At 39.9% G+C, this 16,226-nt stretch overlaps 1 protein-coding gene across 1 annotated transcript in view; it reads left to right on the top strand.

Moving 5' to 3' along the window:
- Positions 1–16,226, top strand: part of tmem178b (transmembrane protein 178B) — a 154,081-nt gene that overhangs the window by 66,429 nt on the left and 71,426 nt on the right. The window contains exon 2 of the mRNA XM_046072156.1: positions 12,499–12,612. Within this exon, the coding sequence (XP_045928112.1) occupies positions 12,499–12,612 (114 nt within the window). The remainder of the gene's footprint in view (positions 1–12,498; positions 12,613–16,226) is intronic.

Raw genomic sequence — 16,226 nt, 5'->3', positions numbered from 1 at the left:
AACCCCCCCCCCCCCCCCCCACCTGAAAGAACTACTCACCCCTTCTAACTACAACACGATCCCTCCGCTCAACAAACTAAAACTGCCTCCGTCTCCCCAGGACTAAGCTCAGCACCATGGGTGATCGGGCTTTCTGTTCTGCCGCTCCTCGGATCTGGAATGCCCTCCCTGACCATCTGAGGGCACCTCAGACTACTGAAACTTTTAAAAAAGGCCTAAAAACATTTCTTTTTAGCAGAACGTATGAGTTTTAATTAACCCTGCAAGCCGTTGCATTACCAATTTTATTTTATATTGATGTTTTTACCTTGCTTTTATGATCTTAGCTGTAGCACTTTGAAATTTGTTTCAAATGTAAAGTGCATTACAAATAAAATGTATTATTATTGTTATTATTATTATTATACCTATTCGGCAGCATTAACTCTTGTTTACCGCCACTAGCTCACTTACATCATTGTTTCTTCATTTTTAAGTGTGTGACTGTTGGCTGTGTTATGAAAGGATGAAGTGCATACTGTATGCATCTGAGTGAATGGAGGACTGATTGATTTGCATGTCCCACGGCTATGGCAAGAGCTTCAGGATCCAGACATTTCCCCATTACAGGGAGGAAGTACATTTGTAATGGATAACATTAACAGGGTTCCAGTTGTTTGTTAAAGTTTCTTTTTCCCATCTCCCATCAACTGATTTCAATAAGTCAATAAGCAACATCAATTAGCAAGTGCTTTTTGACTCATATCCTCCCACACCTGATGTAAGATTAACATATGTATAGTTCATTTTGTATGGTAATTATGTTAAAAAGAGAAATGTTGTGGCATGGCTGTGTCTAACACTTGGTTTAAAATGATGGCTTAAAATCCTAACAAGTTTAAAGTACACCATCTGGGGAAATCCTCTTGTTTGCAGTTTTACCTCGAGTCAGATGAGCAGAGCAAAAGATCAATATAAGTTTGTCTGCCCAGTGAGAGATTACAATGTTCTCTGTGCCCTATAATCTCTCAAGACAAAAAGAAAATATGTCCCTCTGCAATGTTCAAAAAGCATAGAACATGTTAGTACAGTAGAATTATAGAAATATTCATAGTTTTAAACCAGCAAACATTGTTGGATTATGACAGGACTTCAGGAAATTTGAATGAACTACTCCCGTGTCACCCTCTAGTACACAGCCTGTAATAATAAAGTGCTACAATGACAACAGATTGATCATGTCTTGTAAAGAAGTGCTAACTAAGGGTAAAACTTCTTTAAGCAGTCTAGTTGGGATGGGGTCCAAGAGACACGCTGATGCTTAGATGGAGAAATCATTAAAGTTAGTTGGTGAAGACTGATGGAAGAAAAGCAGATTTCAGATTTTACAGCTGTGTCTGGTGATGAATTTTGTCTCTAAAAATTAGAACTTTATCATTAAAGAAGCTCATAAAGTTATCACTACTAAGGGCTATAGGAATACACGGATCAATAGAGCTGTGACACTGCTGAAAAGGAACTTATTATTTTCCTCTATTATTGATGAGTAATAGGCTGCACTGACCTTACAGAGGGACTTCCTATATGTTTTAAGACTATTTTGCCAGATTAAATGAGATCCTTCCAGATTGGTGGAACACCATTTGCTTAAAATCTATTGTAACTGTTGCTACATTTGCAGGTTTAGGGCTTATACCATGGAGCTACAGCACTATCAGGTTGACATCTAGTATAGGAAAGATGCCTAATTGGGTGTCATCAAGTAATAGGAATTCAGAAGTTATTATTATATTACAGTGGTCCGATTAAAAAAAAAAGGATTCTGTGGAAGGACTATTAAATGTTCAATTTCAATATCATTATGTCAGAACAAGGTCAAGGGTGTGGTTAAAACAGTGAGTGGGTTTATGTACACTCTGTTAGAAGCCAATCAATTTAAGGACTCGGATTGGGATCAGGACATTAAAAAATAAAATAAAAATGTTGACACCGGATGTAAATTGTCAGAATGGTCCGATACAAGTGAATGTATTACGGACACTGGACTGTGTAGTAAGACCTTACAAAAAACATGTTGATGGTACTAGGCTAGCTAATGATTTCAGTCATTTTGCTAAGCTAGGCTAAACACAACCTGGGATCTGTCGCTGTCCTGAATGCATAGAGATGAAAACTGTTATCGTTCTTTTTTTGCAGCCATTTATGACTAACATTAGCTTCTTGATGATCCTTGAGTCAAATCCAACAGCCACTGGAGGACACTCTCTGTCCACATCGCAATCCTTCATCCTCATCATCAAGGCAGCAAAGAGCTAAAGACACATTTACAATTAACCTTTAACCAAAGCTCAAGCACCACTGCTCGAGAATGAGTCCCTCTCTATCATCCATCATTCTGAAGCCAAAAATACACCCCTGCAAGAAAAGGGCCATTATACATAAATCCTGACAGTATAGATACAATACACTTACATGGGCAGGTATACAAAGAGCCACACAGCCCCACTCCTTCAGTCCAATCAGTAACAGAGAAGAAATGGTGTCAGAGATGTTTGCAAAAGGCTGAAGGGCAATTTGGCTAAAATGACTGTGTTAGAAATCCATTTAGGAGAGCGGGAGCAATATGCCCCAGTCTCAGCGCTGGAAGGAGTGCTTCTCTGTGAAGGGGTGTAATGTTGTGTTAGGTAATGTGTCTCCCTGTGCAAATGTCTGAGGTTCGGGACTAGGTTTCCTCGTATGATGAATACAACTCCGGTTTTACATTGCCCCCGATGTTGGTACACAGAACAAGCATAAACAAAAAAGCTCAGTAAAAACAGGCACAGACGACAGTGTACAATACACACACCATAAACAAAGACAACAACATTTGTAGAAAGCGAGACAGCAAGACAATAATGTAATGGAGTGCAAAGGATGCTGGAACAAATATTTTTGTGCAGGTGTTATTATGTACATGAGGTAGATGGATATGATATATACAGAATATTGTCTGCAGAGACAAGCGGAAGAGAGGTTAATGTAGTGCATTCTAGTCAGGAAATGAAACGGTGAATGTGCAGTGCAGTTTCAGGCCGAGGGGAACAGATTTATCTAGAAGGATATTTAACATATCTTACAAGCCTGGCATCCGAATTTCTCTCCTGTACTTCCTGATTCTCTACACACGACTAGTCTACATCCTTACAGTGTGTGATGCTTCCCATTCATGTTGACACACCACTGTGGGTGTGGATGCTCAATTTAAGATGGAATTACCACTCAGTAAATTTATGGATTTAGCAAAGCCTTCTTGTCTCAAAATGATTTTGTGCTGCATATGCACACATTGTATGCAGTGCATTTTTCAAACTGATGCAAATGATTGGGCATGTAGAATTTAGTTATCAGGATCATGCCTTAAGGTTTGGTTGTTCTACTAATTTAACTCAAATCCAGTATGTGCACACCATGCCACTGGTGGCTGTGTTGGAAAGCAGCCTGCATCACCCTTTCGCTAGCCAGTAGAAATTTTACTTTATATTAACGGCGTATTAAAGCAGATTTAGTCTATGCAGAACCAATGCAGCCTACACTCTGTATAAACATCTATAGTAACTCAGATAATCACTGGATTGATTCTGATATATTAAGACCAGAGCATTGCTTTATTTTGATGGAAGTTAGCCTGTGTATTGTTTCCAGTTCGCATTACTATTTGTTTTATAGCGATAAATAGAATGTTCCTGGTAAAACCGATCTTGGCTTTCACTCACTAAGCTACCAGCTGTTATTTATTCAGGAACAATATTTTTTGGGAAGATGGGAGACAGTAAATTTGGCTTGATAAAACGTCCCTGTTTATCTTTATGTGTGAGGCACAGCTCTCCCTGCTTACCCTACTTCATTCAACTTCATTATGTTCATAGATGCTTTAGGGATAATCAGATTATATTGGGAGCCTGTGGTTTGGGACAAAGCAACTGATACGCAGCAGCCTTCATATCAAAGCAAGTGGCTTGTTGGCAACAGATACAGACAACAATAGTAGGCTAGGCAGCTAGCAAGTAGGATATTTTAAAGGAACCTTATCGATACTTTCATGTAGATTCAAAAAAGTAAATTAATATAATAAAACAGAAATAGCTACATTAGAGATTATCAACATGCAAAGCAAAGTGCATTCCCTAGAAATGACCATGTTACACAGTGTCTGTTTCTAACCTGATGCACAGCAGGAACACTTATTATTCCAAAAAGAGACTTGACATTTAAACTGACTGGAGATCTCTGGTCCACACATACTAAACAATATTAAAACACAAAGTTACTTGTACTTTGAATAGTTTATTGACCAAGTACTTTAAAAAAAAAAAAAATTGCTACTTTAAAGAAAAGTGCTGTCTGGTGGGCTGTAGCAGCCATTTGTTTTGGCCTGAGATGCTGGTGCTCTAGAGTGACATTTAATGGAAATAAATGTTGCATACAGCTCCTTTAAAATGTGCAAATTGAATTAATTCCTCTGATCTCACACAACAATGTCATGTAGTTCAGGAGCCGGAGCATTAGCCTTCGCTAACATAAGAGAAAAGCAACCTCAGGCTGCATCTGTATCATCCACTGCTGGATTGGAGAAGCATCGTCAGCCAATCTCAACCTTTCCAGGAGGGAGATCTGGGAAAGAAACATCCGACCAGTCATTTCAGCCAGGCTGGTTTTCAAGTGTAATGTGTCAAATAAAAGCAGTTGTTTTGCTTTGTTTGTCTGCAAGGTAAGAGAGAAGGGTTTCCACCACGTTGAAAGAAAAAGATCAGTCCCTTCAGCGTGAACGACTTTGCAACTGGTGTAAGTAAGGCGGCGACCAAGTTTGTCCACCATGATCAGTCTGACATGCATCAGTGAATCAGTGAGTGCTAGCTGCCACTGCCACAGTATTTGAGCCAAGGAAAGTGTGCACATGCACTACATAATCCTGCGCGCACATTTATACTGTGCAGTATTCCTCTGTGAAAACGCATGGGCTGTTAATTTTGACAGTTTAGTTGTTATTGGCAGTGATAATATTTTACTCACCAACTTTTGTGCAGAGACACAGAAACATGAAAACACAGATCCACACAGCTTTACAAGAGGACATCCCAACATGGGCAAATCATGGGGGATTTAAACATGTCCAGCTGGGTTACACTGTGAAATCTGGTTGTATTAAAACCGGATTTTTCCTTCACTCTCGACATGTTCCTGTGTGTTTGCCAGGCAGGACTGCCGCTGCTGATGCAGTAGGAATGGCTGATTAGCTGTTAATTTCTGCAAAAGCTGTTGACTCATGTTAGTTCACATCTTTAGTGACCCAGACCAAACGACTTTGTTTTGGAATGAATACATAATTGCTCCTCCACAGGTAAATATTTGAAAATGGTCGAGACTCTGCTGCTGATTGCTGCATTTTGAATGTTTTAGGATCTTTTGAAAGAGCATTGTGTGGTGCCTTATCCCTTTATAAATATTTTAATTGGAAGACTGGATTACCTGAGGGGTGAATACATTTTAGGAAATGCACTCTAAAAGTGAGTCAACGGATTCACAGCATGAGCTTTTGTCCTCACTCTCCAGCCTGCGTCATGTTAGTTACTGCTGTAAAACTAAAAAAGTGTTGCTGGGCAACACCTATCCAGTTAGCTGTTGTTGTGTATATTGTGTCATTTGTAATATAATATAACAATATATCAATATGTCTGTGGAATATATTCTTGCGTATTTTTTCAACAGTTGCGTGTTATGTATGTGTGAAGCGCCAGTGCTCTGCACAATTGGTGGCTCGGTGTCTCTGTCGGTGTATACACCGCTTGCTACGTGGACACTCATTGGCTAGTGTAGGCCGTAAACAGGGCATGCAAGTTTCTATTGGGTCAATTAAGGTGTCACTCAAAAGCAGGGTGCGAATTATACAATGACAGCTCAAGGGGTCAACTTTTTTTTCAGGTCATAAAGGAAACCCAGTACATTGCAGCTACGTGCGACAGTGAACTAAAATCTTACAATGCTTACATTAGTTAACTAATGTCATGGACCAAAGTCTCTGAGGAATGTTTCCAATACCTTGTTGAAAGTATGAAGAATTAAGGCAGTTCTGAAGGCAAAAGGGGGTCCAACCCGGAACTTACCAGGTGTACCTAATAAAGTTGCCGGTGAGTGAATATACAGTTGGTTATATGTACAGTAACATTATTAAACAGTGTAATGTTCAGAAATATGAATAGTGCAAATAACAGTGAGTAGGGGTGCAAATGTGTATTAGATGATTGACTGCATAGACTAGCATTTTATTAAAAACTGTCTTGGAGGAAACAGGTCACTGAAGGCACATGATCACTGGCACTGCAAAGGAAATTAATTAGTTAATTAGTTCTGCATAAGTGCATTATAGTACTGTAACTTTTTGAAGGTGGCATTGTTATATGTGGACTGTATGTTGGAGTGACATTTATTATGGATACTTGAGCTGCAGTGGATACCCTTGTAACTTCACATCACAATGCAGACATGTTATGGCGTGTCGTTAATGCTGTTTAACCCTTTCATGCATGGTGTCCACATCTGTGGACAGTTATTTTACCTGCATTTTGTGGTAGTATATCATGGCCAAATGAGGGCAGTGTCAGTAAGATAGCAACATTTGGTGCATTCGAGATGACTGCCGCTGTCTTTTGCCGACTTGACAGTCAAATGTGAGCTGCAGGCGACTGCAGGGGCGGGGAATAAAAACGTCACTGTCAAGTCGGACACATTCTTCTGATACTGAGCTGATATAGCGGCATTTGCAAAGAAAAATGCTGTGAGATTAGGCAAAAAGTGGTTCCAACTTTGTATAACCGGGGGAAAAGCAATTGCAGCCTGCCGGAATCGGCGCCTGCAGCCGGCTTGCTCCCGCCATGCTTCCGCGAGGTTTACTGTCATGTGACATGGTGATGTGTTGCAGCGCAGGCGAAAGTCTGACACAATTTCTAACCAGCATGCCTTATTTAAAGTCCAGCATACATCATGTTAAGTCAGCACTGTAAAGCGGCGAGTGAAGTCAAACGCACATATTGTAACAGTGGTTACTTTCTTGTATTCCAAATATCCATTGCTTGATGACCTCATCAATCCAAGAAGGCCGATAGTGATGGCCATTTGCTAAATGCCTCAGGTATATCTGTGAAAAACTTTTATTCAAGGAGGTCTGTCAAAGTAAAAAATGATATTTAAGTAATATGAACACAAATAACCATGCAAAAGTACATATTACAGCATTAAATGGCAACTTTTGACTGCTTTGTAGGAAAAAAAAGAAAAAAGAAAGGTTAATTTTAGCCACCCAGTAAAACAACTTAAAAAAACTGGGTATGGGAGGTTTTTCACTCAGACAGGGGGGATTGCTGTGCTTATTCAGAAAGATATTTCATTTGAAGCTGAAAAGGTTACAGCAGCCCCAAATGTTAGATATGTGTTTGTTACTGGCAAACTCCTAAATAAACCTGTAATTTTAGTAAACTTATAAGCACCTAATTGGATTTGGATTTTGTTACCTAATATTTTTCAGCCCTCCTCCTCGGTCTCAGAAAAAGTCATTCCTGTGCATATTGCTGTGGATAGTCATTATTTGTGATCCTGTATCACCTGTACCACCAGCTTTACACAAAAAATATTATTGCACACAACATACTGCATAATTATCTTGTGACATTTGGTGCATTTTTCATGCTCCCCAGAGGAGAAAGCCTTTTGCGATTCTACAAACTGTTTTATTCTCCTATCAAACTACACAGTTTTAGGCCCATAATGAAAAGGAATGGCAAAACCATCCATTTATTGTTTGCACTGTTATAGTATAGTATAGAATTCCAGTCCACAGTGAACAAGAATGACACGGTAAATAGGAGCAGGCAGGTAGGCCGGTACAGAAACAGGTTCAGGTCTCAGGTAACAGGATAAAGGGTACAGGTTTCAGAAGCTGGAAAACAACAGCACCAAACAACACTGACTATCTGGCAGAGGATAGGTGGAAATGGGCCAGTATAGCAATACTGAATGGGCAATGAGGGAAGTGGCACCAGGTGAGCAGGTTGGTGGAGTACTCGGGTGATGGGAATATAAGGAACAGGTGTTATTGTAGGTCAGGAGGAAATGGCAGGGTCTGAAATGACAATCCAGTAAGTATACAGGTGAATAAACAGCCTGGGTGTGTTGTGACACATAAAGGCAATCTTTCATTTCCTTTGGCCTTAACTAAGTAGCTGTAGTGAACTGAACCAGACATCAGAGATCAGAGGCTCTTTTGGGAGGCAAACAACCTACTTTGTTATTTAGATATGACAACTTGATGGAGAAATGCATTTAAGCCAATTTGGCATTTGTAGAAAATGGTCGGAAAAAGCCATGAAAAAGATATAAAAACTTCTATGAGGAGCACTACTGATGGGGATTCCTAGGCCTTAGAGTTTTAAAAACCAGAGGTCCCCTGCATGAGGGCCAAACACTTTCCAATTTTTCTATTGGAGGATGAGAGATGTGCCACAGTTCCTCTTTTTGTACCACTAAGGAGGAAAATGGTTGTTTTCTGCTTTCATCTGCTCAAAATCTCTTGACTTAATGGACCCGGGCCACTTGTCAGGACAGGGCCGTCATTCTCCAGTTCCCACTCTTTAAACTCAATTACATCTTCAACAACACATCCAGTCCAACCAATATAATAGGACGGGTGCATGGCAGACAGCAGAGCGATATGTTCATGTGAACGAGCACCAATTACATGATACAGCCCATTCTTGACCGTCAGCGCTGCATTTTCTGTCCACATTGCAGAAAACGCTACAATGTCAGTGCGAATACATTTCACTGCACATTGTCTCCTCAAGTGGCTTCCTTGATCTAGTATCTGTCTATATGTAAGCAGTGTGGAGTGGTGAGCTGCGTTCATGAACACTGAGTAATAGAAGCCCATTGCCAGATTGCTCTGATGAGCCTCTCGTCCAGGTTATCAGTTTTATTAGCCTATTTGGAATCCCTCCAGGTCTTAGAGGCTTCCTTAAACATCAGGAAAATCCATATCAGCTCCTCCATGACTCTACTGCACAAGACAGATCCCTGCTAGCCATCTTTCTGTTAATGCGCTACATCAGCAGAAGTCTGTGATTTAAAGCCAGCCGCATTGCACAGATTTGGTTAGGATCTTTAAACACTACACAGGGGAAACAGCTCTGAGGTAACAGGAGATGTATTGAAGCAAGCCTTCGCTGGGTCATGAGTAATCCAATGAACATCATTGATTAATCAGTGTTGCGCTATAATGCCAGACACTAGGGACAAGCGTATAAGGGTAGGACATTGTTGTATTTTACTCCTGAACACCTTTGTGGAAATATGAATGGAACGACATTTACAGACCAGATTTACCTGACTGTTAGTCAGTTAAGGTCCTATTCTGGTTATGTCCAAGTATGGGCATAGGAACCAACTGTTGTTACAGTGATGATGTCACCCACATGTTTCACAAGTGATATTTTGAACCCCAGAGATTGGATTTCCCACCTGCCGTGATTAAGGTGCAGGTGTTATAAATCCATATTTGATTGAAGGATTGGGATTGTAGCCTCTATATCTGTCCAGATGAAGCTAATTGCATCTGTAATGATCGAACATATAATAACAATATTATACTCTGCATGGGTGCTTATACACAATACTTGATAGTACTTTTGAGGAAACATTTGAGGACTTTTACATTCTGGTGTTACTACTTTCACATAAGTAAAGGATCTAAATATAGATATGAAAATAAAATAATAGTAGTAGTCATATTTTAGGATGTACTGTATACTGTACCAGCTTGTGCACTATAGTTTCATCAAACACATTTATCTAGTCTGTCTGGGTCAATTGGTTGCCAACTCCACCACAGATAAAGAGATTGTCCTGAATGGGTAATTATCATTGTCAGCGGGTGTGGTCTCTTGGGTTCACTAGTTTATGCCAGTGTGTGTGTGTGTGTGCGTGTGCGTGTGCATGTGCATGGTTGCAGGACAGAGGCAGGCGGGGGGGGGGTTACCTTGGTTGTCTCTATTTGTGCAGTTCAAATCTCCCAGGACTCCAAAATTTTCAGTAATGCATCTGGAGACATAGTAATGTATCAAATATTGCCAGAAATAATTAGTGCAGACATGCAGAAATGGTCTCACAAGGAATCAGCTATTTCTCTCCAGAAAAGTACAGTGTTGGGTGTGAACATACAGTATTACAGTCACCATTCTCACATTGTGACATACTGGTGTAGGGCCTGCAGTGTCAGGCAGAGACGCATTCTAGATGCAGGTTATAAAAACAGTAAACTAGAATAGTTAGGGATAACGTAAATATTACTGTATTTTTATTTGTGTTGCCATTATCAGCCAGTTGACAGTAGGACAGGAAAAGTAAATTTGACATGAAGTGCAAGTATCAAAAAAAAGGATGTTGTAGTTGAAAAGTTTGGTTATGGATAAAAGCAAAAAGTGCAATGGAATGAAACATACTGCACATGAAACAAAAATATTTCCGTCATGTTTCCACATTGTCATTCCAGGTTTGACTGGAGCTCTTTTATTACATCATCTCGTTGTCCTCTTCTGCAATGGTTTAGTAGAGCCCAGCTGGAGATTTAGCACCACCAACTGTTTATCTTGATGCACCCAACCCAAAATATTCACAACTAGGGATGTAATGATTATCCAAACAAATCCAAGGTTATTTTTATTATTATTATTATTATTATTATTATCCATGTTGGGTTAATTAAAGTAGTCTAAAGCAGTCATGTGACACACACAGTTGGAAAACAATAAAATAGGTTGATGGTTCAATATTTCTGAAATATATACCTACAGCTTGGCAGGGCTGTTGTATTCCCTTTTACTGAGAAGGTACTCTGTGCTCAGACATCGGTTTCACCCTGCTGACTTTGACTGTGTTTTCCTCTTTCTTTTTTCGGGATCCTGATTTATGTCTCAAGCGCTCCCTTGTCCATATTTGGCCCAAAGCTTTGTTGTAACGCACAGCGACTCCTCTCCTGCTTCCATTCGTATTCCCCTTAGAATGAATTTTGGTGATCCTCTGACTTTTCAATTAGCGTCAACATCTGCTCAAATCTTAATTTCTCCAATACTTTTGTTTATGTCCAAATACCTGCAAAGGGAAGAGCATTCCCATCGGCCTCAGCTTGTCCTTGTGTTCAGTGCTGAGTTAACACACTAATCTAAGATGGTGAACTTGTTAAACATTACATGCTAAAAATTAGCATGCTCACATTACCTCAAAACACTGCTGTGCCCAAATGCAGCCTCACAGAGCTGCTAGAGAGGCTGTAGACTGTTAGACCTATCGGCAACATTATTTGTCAGTACCTTCCCAGACTGATATTACCGATGCAAAAATGATTTATACAAGCATTTTCTGATCTGCCACTAGGGTTGATAAAGGAAACTAAGGTTAAGGTTGGGGAAACTTGTAGTTGCTTGATTTGACTGTTGGTAGGAGACAGAGTACAAACAGTGGTCTCCAGTGTCAAAGTTCATCCATCCTCATCTTCTCCTTATGAGGTTTACAGAGGTTTAACAATGTCATGGCCATAGACTGTAAAAAACATGGACGTAGTCTCTGTGATGTCACCCATTTCCCCAGGTTTCTGAAGAGTGATTATGAAGCTCAGTGTGATGGCTCACCATCTCGGTAGTGCCTACGGCTAATCCTAAATGGCTAACTACTTTAAGCCTTAACATAATTTAAATGGGTGAGTTATGTAAAAGGTCACCCCCGTAGAATTCTCACGAATGGGGAAATTACTGTTCTTTGTACCAGGCTGTAAACATGTTTATTTCTGCTGTAAAGTGAGGGCATTTTAACATAGCGGTCTATGGGGATTGACTTGCTTTGCCTTGTTTTTTGGCTCTTCTATGTTGGCTTCATTTTTCAGCATTGGAGGTTGCCGCTTGGTCACGAAACATTTTCTTCTGAGAGAGGAGTCATTATTGACACAGAGGTTCTGTGTTAGGAAATTGTTAACACAAGAGGTCTAAATTGTCAGTAAAACATTTCATCTAGAAATCGCAAACACATCATCAGACCAGGAGACTCTCATGAATAATTATACTCTGGCTGAATCTCTTTGGACTGATTAGTTAATAGCTTCTGAAGAACACACCATTTCCCTGACAGCCATTGTGTCAGAGTTGTAGGTAATATAAATATATGTTGAAAGTGCTCATCAGAATTGACACAATAGGGTCTAAAACGACAGCCCGTTGCTGTTGTTTTAGAAGAAGAGTGATTTGCCAGTGTCTTGCGTATTTAATTAATAACCGCAGACAAAGTCTCTCCGGCTGAATCATGACACTGTAGAACAATGTTATCTTAACTCTCCATTCAGCCTTACTCTGTGTGTCATCAGCGTGGATCTTATGTAATGACCTATGAGTCAGAGTTGTTTCTGTATTAAAAAAGGAATCCTCTGTTTTATTTTCTCTGCAGGTTCCATTGCAAGGTGCTCCTACATCAAGTATCACTACTCCTCGGCTATGATACCCAAAAACCTCTCCTACAACATCACCAAGACAATAAGGCAGGATGAGTGGCACTCTCTCCGTAAGTTACATTCTTTTCTCTTCACCTGACAAGATGCCATTTTATTTGTATATGGACATGCTTTAAGCGAGGTATGTTTCATTTCTCTCTCTTTATCTATATGTCATCTTTAAGTGAGGTATGTTTCATTTCTCTCTCTTTTTATAGGCTAACGCCTTCATTTCATCTGATTTTTACTAAGGTGTATCATTTAATTTTCACTACTCTCCTGGTGTTGACCTAATAATCGATGACGCTGTTATTATGTGAAACTGCATTTGTCCATTCATCTGTCCACCACTTTGTTCCAGAGCAAAATATTTCAGCTACTTCTGACCAGATAGCTGTAAAATGTATAGTGTCATGGTAAAAGTCATAGCTCAAAGAGGATAGTTGCTAACCGTTTTTATCTTTCCCTGACCTTCTGTATGGCGCCATAATCAGTTCAAAACTGACCTTTAAGCAGCACGATGACTAATTCCAAACCTCACCTCAACCTCAAATCATATGCTGGACAGATCGTAAAGGCCCTTCAGGTTAATTTGTGGTTTATGATATTGGGCTGTATAAATAAAGTTGACTTGACCCTCACTTCTATGCATTATCTATACCTGTATCAACAACCTTGCACTTTCACGCAGACAGAGGGAGAACCCATAAAAGCATCCAGTTGGCAAGTTCAAAGGCATGCAATAATATAACTGTTGAGATTTTTGTGACGTTAGCTGAGCCCATTCATGGTTCCCAAGGGATGAACGCTCTTGATTTTAATGACTCCTCGGCTTTTCTTTAAGCGCCACCCTCGTGGTAAACTTTACAATTCAAGTCTATATCCATGGACTCAAACCAACCTTTTCCAGGATTGTGCAATGACTTTAACAACTAGGCAGCTTCTGTGCATATATGGAATTGTGGCATTATGTGGTAAGTTTCTTAGTCAATCTGTCTATCCATCTAGTCGTCTATTTGACAGTTTGTTAATAAGTTAAATTACCTTCTCAGGAAACTTAATTTCCATAAAATCTGCTTTCCATAAAATCTGCTTACGGTATTAAGGACCCCCAGGGGACAAATGCTCTCTGTCTTGATCCTACATACAACATTTTTCATGAGGATGAATCAATTCTTTCCATTTTGGACATTGAGTGAGTTTTTTTTTCCTCCAATCCCAGGAAGTAGAAAATACACTGAGTAGCTGGAGGGCTTGCTCTCCACAGCACCGTTTGCCTGTTAGATTATATCAGTATGGGTATGAGTGCTGTCAGAGGAATCTAGAGGGAGGATATCTACTTTTAGGATACCTGCCATTCATGAGCCGTTCCTCTGGGCATGCTGTAGCTCTCCAGTCGCCTGGTCACTGAGCTGAGCGGAAACGCACTCTGACCTCAAACTGTCACTGTCTCAGCCTGACTAGCCCTCGACTGACAGGTGACAGACTTGGGTAAAGCTCCTCTCTGCTCCAAACCACAGAGGAATACTCTACTGTCTGTTTTCTTCTACCTTCTTCGCACCACACAGCTCTGTTCTTTAAAGGATATTCTACAGCATATATCAGAGGATGAATATGTATGAAGTATTACCTCAAGTTGGAAGTTTTCAAGTTTTTATGTCTTTTATTTAATGAAATAGTAAATGACTACAGTTAGTGGGATCAGAACATAAATAGAGGAAGGAATACAGTAAATAATCACATATACAAAAGAGTACTAGGTTGTGTTTTTCCTTGTCATTCATTCATTCTATGTTTCCTGTTTTACTTTGTAATTTCTCTCTCCTCTTGTTTCAGATCAGTACACTTCATGCTCTTGTGTGTTTCCCACCTGTGTGCCCCTCCCTGATTATCTTCACCTGTCCCTTGTTATGCCCACCCCTTTAGTGTATTTAGTTTGTCTGTTCCTCTGACTCAGAGTGCGCGTCGTTATCCGCTGTGTTTGATGTCAGGTTGTGTGTCTGTCACTGCCTGCTTTGTTTACAATTTTATTTGGGCTCTGATTGGCCAACGTGGCTTTACGGTTAGGGTCATATCGCCGCTAGGTGTTTTGGCATGCTCTTGACAGCGCTCGATTGTGTGTGTTTGCGTTTTCATGTGGACAGAGTTTTTTTTTTTAAATGAAGGAGGGAAAAACTCCGGTTATATGTCCGTGTGGACTAGGCCTTAGTACCTTGTGTCCTTGTGTAGCATTCTGTTCTCCTGACTTTGTTTTTGCCATCTCCCTGCCAGATTTGTTTGCCTGTCTCTGAATGAATACCTGAGTACCAAACCTGTTTGTTTTGGCAAGTAAAGACCGTTATTCTTTTCTACAAGCTGTTTCTGAGTTGTTTGTGGCTTTGTTGGTGGTTCACCCGTCGTTACAGTTACAACAGATACTTTTTCCCTATGGCCACACTTGGGCTGCCTATTTTCCCTTTTGTTGTTCTTTGACTAGTATATGTATATTTTATTTTCCCTCCAGTTCAACAGACAAACTTACTGTTGCAGAGCTAGTGTTGAGGCATTCAGTGTGCTCTGTGCATTCAAAAGCAGACATGTGATATTTTATACAGTTTGTTTTTCTCTCAGGATAAATTTGGTAAATCAGTTAATTGGATCTATCTGTTTGACAGATTATGGCATTGCATTCAGCTGTAGACAGATGTACTGTTCGTACCAGGAGATCATCGACCCCAAATAATCCCCTGTGGATAGGTTTGTTTTGTTCCAGCCAAGGACAAAAGACATCCCCTTTATTGGAGAGCAGCTGCTGTGTATGCAAATGCTCTGAAAATGTTTAGTTCAGTTAATGCCATTTTCTATTTTGGTTTTGCTCATATGCATAGGAATGGGAAGGATGTGTTTCATCATCGCTATCTTGGTCAGCTAAGGAAAACACATAGCTCATGTTTATAGCACAAAGGTCACCCCTCTCCAGTCAGAGATGTTTAATGTCCTTATTAACGGGCCTATCCACGCGCCATCTCAGTGTGAGATAACTCCGCTCCTCTGACTGATAGCCTGTCACTACGATTTGGGTATGAAAACAAAAAATAGAAATAGCAAAAGCATGAATAAACAAAGCCCTCTCTCCTGAGTGATTATCTGCACTACCAAATCAATAAGAAGTGCCAGATTAAATTAAATCACAGCACTGAATGACCCACTAACAAGAAATTACATGAAATCCTTGAACTGGGGACTGAGCCTTAAGGCTTCTAATGATTCCTGGGTTTAACTGTGCATACACTGAGCAGTCAAGCTTCAAACGAACTTAAAACTTGTCATCTGGAAGAACTGAGATTCACAAGTTGCACTTTACAAGTAATAAGTACTGATGAGCACATGGCAACAATTAATTGCTTACCAGAAACTAATATCAACATGTGTCAAAGATGTTCAAAACTGAAATAAAATCGTTTTATCGAGTTCGAGATTCAATGGCATCCTCAAATCCCAGCAGGCGCCGTAGTGCACTATACTATACACATATACATTTCTAAAGATAGACTTTAAATTAATTCATTTTTTCAATTAAGTCATTTTTGTCTTTGTCAGTAGGTAACCTACAACAGGACGTGCAGTCATAAAAAAACCTACAACACATGGGCTAATCATACAATCAGTAACCATACAAGTCATAACAGATTGTCATGTTTAGCAT

This window comes from Micropterus dolomieu, linkage group LG16 (assembly GCF_021292245.1).
Source record: "Micropterus dolomieu isolate WLL.071019.BEF.003 ecotype Adirondacks linkage group LG16, ASM2129224v1, whole genome shotgun sequence".
Classification (NCBI taxonomy): domain Eukaryota; kingdom Metazoa; phylum Chordata; class Actinopteri; order Centrarchiformes; family Centrarchidae; genus Micropterus; species Micropterus dolomieu.
The sequence above is the reverse complement of the archived record's forward strand: the minus strand, read 5'-3'. Positions and strand labels throughout refer to the sequence as shown.